This window comes from Panulirus ornatus, chromosome 15 (assembly GCF_036320965.1).
Source record: "Panulirus ornatus isolate Po-2019 chromosome 15, ASM3632096v1, whole genome shotgun sequence".
In the NCBI taxonomy this organism is placed as follows: domain Eukaryota; kingdom Metazoa; phylum Arthropoda; class Malacostraca; order Decapoda; family Palinuridae; genus Panulirus; species Panulirus ornatus.
Genome location: NC_092238.1, coordinates 31,044,964 through 31,053,017, shown reverse-complemented (window position 1 = coordinate 31,053,017; position 8,054 = coordinate 31,044,964). Strand labels below are relative to the sequence as shown.

General features: G+C 37.9%; 1 protein-coding gene across 4 annotated transcripts in view; it reads left to right on the top strand.

The window, feature by feature from the left end:
• Positions 1 to 3,159: 3,159 nt before the first annotated feature.
• LOC139753815 (TGF-beta receptor type-1-like) overlaps positions 3,160 to 8,054 on the top strand; it is a 255,338-nt gene continuing 250,443 nt past the window's right edge. For 2 of the 4 annotated variants that reach the window (XM_071670712.1, XM_071670710.1), the window contains exon 1: positions 3,161 to 3,445. In XM_071670712.1, the coding sequence (XP_071526813.1) occupies positions 3,391 to 3,445 (55 nt within the window). In that variant the 5' untranslated portion in view covers positions 3,161 to 3,390. The other 2 variants (XM_071670714.1, XM_071670711.1) reach the window with 2 other exon arrangements.

Genomic DNA, 8,054 nt, shown 5'->3' with positions numbered 1-8,054 from the left:
TAAGTTTATGCTAGGTTCCCCTGCACCCTTAGCTACACCACCTATCATGAGCCATATTCAACACACTAGCCCTCCTGACTCTCTCACCATCCCATCCTTTGAGCAGCAGTTTGGGAAGAAGCCACTGCATCATTCTCGCCACTTTCACCTCCTGTAACTTGGGATCCCCATCCCGCAGCTGCAGGTTGGCACAGCAACATCACTGAGCCAACCACTTGACTCATCGGTAATCAGTAAACTGCTAACCCAAGTGTCTGTGAGAAAGCTCTGCTCTTTTTTTTTTTTTTTTACCTTCCCATTTTCTCGGTATGTTTTCCGACTTTGGTTGCGTTCGATTCAATAAAAAGCATCAGTTTATCATGATCATTACTGAATGCGCTTGAAAACCAGTGGATGCCTCTAGGAATCCCATAACCAACCCTATACTAAGCCTGAACCTCTTCTCTTTCTCATGACGCACCCTAGAAGAACCCTGAACTGCCCTCCTGTTCCCCTTGATATCACCAGAATAGATATAACCGTTGCTCTCCCTTATCTCTGAAGTGCTTTGTCTCATTGCTTCTTGAGCATTCAAGCTATAAGCTAACCCCTCATGACTAGGAAAACTTTTACGTGCCTGCTTCTAAACATCAGCCTTGCTTTGTTTGGTCAGGCATAACAAAGAGTGCAAAAGCGCGGTACAGTTTCATAAACACGACGTTAAATGTAAATCATAGACTACATCCAGTTTCTAACTCAACACGTCCCATGACGGACTCAAACTTGGCCTTCATGTTCTACAATATCTATGTAAACAAAACATAAAACTCGTAGTTCATTCACGCTATTCTAAATTTTCATCAACATTATCTGCTCTTTTCGAAATATATTTTGGTAAATGCATTTCATCGGTTGCGCATGCGGTTTCCAACGAAAAATTTCTTGGTGGTACAAAAATCGCATGTGTCATTTCCAATGCTTAGATTTCTTCTCGTCTTGATCATTCCTCACATTCATATATCAGCAGTACTCCCATGGCAACGATGATCAAGTACTTCAACCTTTCAGTTATGTCAGAGGCGTAGTCAACGATCTTATGACGGTGCAGTTTTCTGAAGGAAAAGCTCTTAATGGGATTAGGAATGTGTACTAGTAGGATCAGAGAGGAGAATGAATGGTTTCAGAGGAAGGTTGGTTTGCGACAGGGGCGTGTGATGTCACCCCGGTTGATTTATCCACAGTTGGGTTGGTGCAGATGGTAAATGCGAGGGTCTTGGAGAGAGGGGCGAATTAGGGGATGAGTGGGCCTAGGAAGTGCGTCGGTGATTTGCTGATGATGCAGCACTTGTGGCAAATTCGAGTGAGACAATGCAGATGTTGACCGAGTTTGAAAGACGGCGCGAAAGGAGGAAGTTGAGAGTAAATGTGAGTAAAAGCAAAGTTATTAGGTTTAGTAGGGTTGAGGGACAAGTTAGTTAGGATATGAGTTTGACTAGAGGAAAGCTGGAGGAGGTGAAGTGTTTAGACTTTTAGATACTTGAGAGTGGACATGGCAGCGAATGGTACCCTAGAAGCGGAAGTGAGGAAGCGAAGGTTCTGCGTGTGTTTGCAGGTATAGTAGTATCAACAATATTATATGGATGCAAGGCATGGGTCATATATAAGGCTGTGCGAAAGAGGGGTGGATATTTTGGGAATGAAATGTTTGAGGACAATATGTGGTATGAAGTGGTTTGATCGAGTAAGTAATGAAAGGTTAAGAGAGATGGCTAGGAATATAGTGAGTGTAGTTGACAAAGCTGAAAAGGGTTCACTGAAATGGTTTGGACATATGGATTGAATGAGGGAAGAGAGAATGGGAAAGAGGATATATGTCAGAAGTGGAGGGAACAACGAAAACGAAGAGACCAAGTTATAGATGGAAAGATGGAGTGAGAAAGATTTTGAGCGATCGGTGTCTGAACATGCAGGAGGGTGAAAGGTGTGCATGGGATAGAGTGAATTGGAACGATGTGGTGCATAGGGGTCGACGTGCTGTTAATAAACTGAATCAGGGCATGTGAAGCGTCGTAGATAAACTGACGAAAGGTCTGTAAGGCCTGGATGTAGATAGGGACAAGTCATGGAGCCAAACCCTTGACCTAAGTTCCCAGACACAGGTCATGGGTTGGGTTCTTGCCCGGTTATGTGACCTAACATATATATATATATATATATATATATATATATATATATATATATATATATATATATATGAAAGTAGTAGTAGTAGTAGTAGTAATTATAATAATGATGATAATAATGATAATAATAATAATGATAATTATAATAATAATAATAATAATAATAATAAAAATGATAATAATAAGTGATGATAATTATAATACATTCTGCATTTTTGAAAATGCGAAAGTTGGTTTGTTGGTGATATTCTGTCCCCTTCCAAAAAATAGTCGTGTGATAATCTTTGTGCTTATGTAGATGATACTTGATATGTGCACTGGATGAATCTAAGGAGAATTTGAGAGAGGCATAGTAACATCTATGCAAGTGTGTCACTTGCACAGTGATCCTACATTTAAAACTACATGTGTCAAGCTGATAAGGAACATATCCCTTACATTGCATTATTTCTCCTGTAAATTGTAAAGATATGTGCGTAATTGTTCGTCAGACAAATTGTCACTAATCAGTCTCGACTGGTATAAGGCATACTATTAGGTTTACGACAAGTGTCAGGCAAAACTGTAATCTGAAAGCAAACATTGTACCACACTCAAGATGACCGCTCACCGCTGGTGTATTCCTACGCGTTCTAAAGCAAAGTTATACTGAGGCTCCTGCTGATTTAATTCATAACCTTATTGGAATATATACTTAAGACATCCGAATAAGTATTTTCACATCTTTAAATGTCTGTTGCTAGTATATTTTCAGTAATTATGTGTTTTGTTTATTTTCGAGCCCATAGAGTTGTGATCTTAACATCTACATTGTCCAAATGTATGTTACAATGCACCAAATAAGAGGGACGAATTATAATTCGAAAATGCATTGTAACCACGGTAATTTTTCGCGATTCTGCTGTGTAAGGAGAATTGAAAATGTTGGTAAGCCTGATTTTAAAGACAACATGCGGAAGGGTACTGTCTAGTCAGGGGTTATGCGGCCCTGGGCTGTCTGAGTAATAGACGACTGAACTCATATTAACTGAGGAGGATCGTCGGTCCCACAACGTATTTGATACTGCTGGGGTCTCCGCAGTTAAAATCCTACACTGAAAGTATTACGTTCAAGAGAGATAAGCTTATAAACTCAGTGCATCTATAGTAGCAAATAACAAAGTACAAGATTTGCGGAAAGGGAAGAAATGTAGTTTAAACTTAACCGGAGTTTCGTTACGAAACCAGAATGGAACGACTCCAGAATTTGTTGATCGTGTTATATGGAGTTGCACTAGTTAACGGTTAGTGTGGAGAGTGAAGTGTGCATACAAGTGTGTTCTGCCATTACGATAGTTGTGGTGGGTTATGGAGGGTTGCGTAGGGCTGGCAGCACGGGGCAGACCAAGACGTGTCGCGTCAAATATATTCAACACTAGGACTTAACACTCCCTCGCACTCATGGCCATAGGTTGGTACAGTGTTGTTTGTGCGAGGAGTAACCATCAGGTGGTGGAAGTCTTCGTAATTCTCTAGATTTATGGTGGTCGAGTTAACCCCCCCTCCTCACCTTTTCCGTTGCTGTCCCCCTCCTGAGGATGGCACTCCATAACAAGTTTGTTGATATAGTGTAAAATGTCGCCCAAAAGGTAATTTATGAAGTTTCACACACCTGTGTGGTATTGTTTCATACATTTTTTAGGGAAGAATGAAGACCTTTTGATTATTGGTGTTCATATGTAGAATTGCATGAATGGAGGAGGAGAGGCAGTGTTCATAGGGAATAAGGCAATCACACTGATATTTGTTTTTGTGAGTAAAGTATGGGCTTACGGAGATAATGTTCTCTGGTTAGTGAGCACATTTGATAAATGCTTTATTAAAGTAAGTTATAGCCCCACCTTTATAAGATATGTCATTCTTAATGACTTGACATAAGTGTGAGGAGGGCTTCGAGTCACATGATAAATGTGTGCAGTAGTAAACACTTGCTTAATATAGTCATTTGAACTCTAAGGTTACTAATGAAAACAGGGTTTTCCGTTGAAAAGGTGATTAAACAGTATAGTTGCACATCAAAACTGGCTTTGCATAGCCACTGTACAGAGGTAGTAGAATAGAATTTACAGAGGATGATTAGGAGGTTTATATTTATCAATACTAAGAAAGGTGATGTTGGTTTGGGTCATCAGGGAAGATAAGAGTTTGTTTATGTAAATTTAGATTAAACGCTTGTTAGAAATCAACAGAATTTACTAAGACCTTACCTAACTTTCCTAGCTACAGAGATTTTTTTATTTTGATTTTCAGTATTCTGGTAAAAATTATGCCACACACCTGTGATTGCACTTCATCCTACTGCATGATGCACAGCCATCCACACACAACCATCCCATGCAGTCTCTTGTAGCAGACCACAGTTTTCATATGTTTCTTATAAAATTCTTGGCGTTTTTTTTTTTTTTGTACAATTGATTTTCGTATATATGAAGTCCACATTCTTATGTATATCCATAGCCTTCATCTCTGTCAATTGATTTTAGGAAATAGATACATTGTTTCAAATTGCACTGTAGGTATTATTTTATTCTTTAAATTGCATATCACGACTGTAGAAGACAATCACTTGGCATCCAAAGCTAATTTTATTGCATAGCTAAACTGCTGATATACCATGGAATACTAGGTGTGGTCAAGTTAGTCCCACCATGTATAACAGTTTAGCTCAACCATGGCATTTCACTATGATTTTGTTTTGGACATCCAGCAAATTTTCGGTTAGGTTTGTTAGGTTTCATTTGGTTGAAATTGTTTTTGATGTCTTTCAAACAATTTTGACCTTCATTTCTGTTGCAGATCACTCCCTTTTGTGATTTTCCTTATACAAAACCCTGGTTTACAGGTACAAGTCCAATATGGTAATTTTACTTGTAAAGTAATGTTCGGAGAAGAGAATAACAGTGGCAGACCTTGTTTCATAGCATTACAATTTGATAAGTATGATAGGTAGTAGTTGGTAGGAAGCCACTTTTTTATTACAGGTACTACTTGCTTGGGTAACGGAAGGGTTAGGGATAGTTGTGCAGTGAGCCAGCACTTCAGTTGTTATCATGTTGCACCCTTCTGACCCAGGTAACTGTCTTTTCTTTTTGCCTCACCCACACGTGGATTGGTGGCATTCAGTCCACAAACAAAGTCTTTCCTTGTTACACATAACACTTGACAAGACTTCAGTCACACAACTCATTCTTCACATCAGAATTTTTCCTAAGTGAGCGCTTTGGCTTTAGTAAAATGATAGGATCAGTAAATAGAAGCAGTGGGTAGGAATATTAGGTGGGAGCACTACCTAGCAATAGTTGTCAGGTACTTTAGGTAAAAGTAGTGGATGGGTGCATTACATTAGTTTACATGGGAAAGACAGACAACAGGAGGCCTGATTAGTTCACAGCTGGGTTTTCTGGAAAAAAAAGAGTTTAGTTTATCAAGAAAATGTAATTCCGCTCAGCAGTTTTTTAAGCTATCACTGATTCCCTGATGGTGCACATTAGCCTTTTGCTGTCCCTGTTACCGCTGTCGTTTATACAGTTTATTTCGGGCGTTTTTCTCAGAGTATACCTGAACTTTTAGAATATTTACCTGAACAACTTTTGAAGGTATTTATAGTCGTAGTATTCACTACGTCTGATGGTAACTTATTCTAGTGCTCAACACACCTATAGGAAAAGAAGTTTTCCCACATCCATACTAAATCTTTTAGCTTTGAGTTTTATTTCACTTGTTCTGGCGACTGATTTTCTTGTATTTTGAAAAGATGTACATGATTCTCTTTATCATACTTGTTCAGAATTTTGAACACTTGGATTAAGTCACCAGGAAGTGTATGTCTTTTAAGGTAGAAGAGATTGTCATTTTAGCCATTCTTCATATGCCAAATTTCTAAGGGATGGATCAATTTTATCGTGTGTTTTTGTAATTGCTCTAATTTTTCCTTGTCTTTTTTTCATAGTTTGGGGACCAGAACTGGACTGCATATTCAAGATGTGTTCTATCAAGAGAATTATACGGTGTGAGAATTGTTTCTGTTGTCTTGTAATTCATGTTCCTGGCTATGAAACCTAACATTTGGTTGCCTTTTTTACTTGCTGCTTGACACTGTTTAGTGTACTTCAGATTGTTGCTAAGGACAGCTCTAAGGTTCTTTTCGTCTTTTACTTTAGTTAGAGAGTTTCTGAATAGTTTGTAGTCATATCATATATTCTTGTCTCCAAAGTGCATAACTTTACACTTGTCTACATTGAATTTCATTTGCCATGTGTGAGACCACTTTGCAATCCCACCTGTTTACAGGTCTACCTCCTAGTTAAGTATCATCAGCAGATTTGGAGATCTTAGATATGTTACTGGGTTCTAGGTCATTAATGTACATTATGAAAAGAACTGGGCCTAGGGCTGACCCCTGTGGCTTGCCATTCATTATGTCTAGCTAGGCTGAGGTTTTAGTGTTTAATACTACATGCTGTTTTCTTCTGGTAGGCCATTCTCTGATCCATGTAAAGAGTTCTTCACCAATTCTGTGTGCTTTGACTTTATGTAAAAGTCTCTTGTGAGGTATTTTATCAAAAGCCTCTTTTGAATATTCTACATCAGATGGTACTTTTTCATTCCAGTTCCGAAGAATAACATTACAAAATTCCCGCAAATTTGTCAGGCAGGATCTTCTATTGCAGAAGCTGTGTTGGTTGTTCCATATGATTTTGTGATCTAGTAATGTGACAGTTTTATCTCGTGGTATTTTTTCCATAGTTTTACCAAACACTGATGTAAGGCTAATTGGGCAGTAGTTCAACAAACATCCTTTGTCTTCCTTTTTATATATGTATAGGGGTAACATCTGCTACTTCGACAGTTGGCACTTGACCATCTGATAGAGATTTGTTGACAATTTTGGTATGGGGCATATCAGCTGTCTCCTGACCCCTTTTAATGATCTTGAAGCTAAGTTATCCGGGCTGCTGGATTTGTTAGGATTTAATTGATCCAGGTATTTTAGTACTTTAGAGCTCTTTATTTCTCTAACCTTCAACTTTCCTTTGTCAGATTCTTGAAACATTTTCATTGGATGCGTTATTCTAGATGTTTCTTCAGTTGTGAATACGGAATTAGAGGAATAATTTAGTTTGGTAGCTATTTCCTTGTCATCATTAGTTAGTGTGTCGTGTTTTTTTTTGTAATGGTTCAATTCCTTCTTTTACTGTCTTCCTTTGTATTATATATTTGAAGAATTCCTTATGATTATTTGTTAACTTTCAAGGATATCCTGTATTATATATTTGAAGAATTCCTCAGGATTATTATTAACTTTCAAGAAAATCCTTTTTTTTTTCCTCATTTACTCTGTCTTATGACCTTACACTCTCTTTGGGTTTTGGTTAATTCCTTGCAATTTTCATTGGTTCCCATTGATCTGAATTTATTGTTTTCTTCTTCTGGCAAATTAGTCTTATTCTCCTATTCATCCATGGTGGTTTTGAAACATTGCAAATTCTCTTCATAATTCATGGAATATGTTTATCTTCAATCTTGAGTATTGCATTTTCAGAATTATTCCACAGTGCCTCTATTCTGTAAATGTCAGGAAGTTTTGTCCCATTGGTACAGCGAATTTCAAATCAAATGTTTACAAAATTTGCTTTCCTGTTATCAGGGATCAAGAGTTTGTTGTTACTTTTTTCACAATCTAAATTTATCTCAATATAATCAAACTGTGATCACTGTTTGACACACACACCTAATTCGTAAGAGTTGATTTGTGTCACTGGTGAGGAGAAGATCAAGGATGTTTTTACCTCTAGTTGGTATTTTGATTAACTGTTCTAGAAAAGCATCTTCAATCAATTCCATTATTCTCAT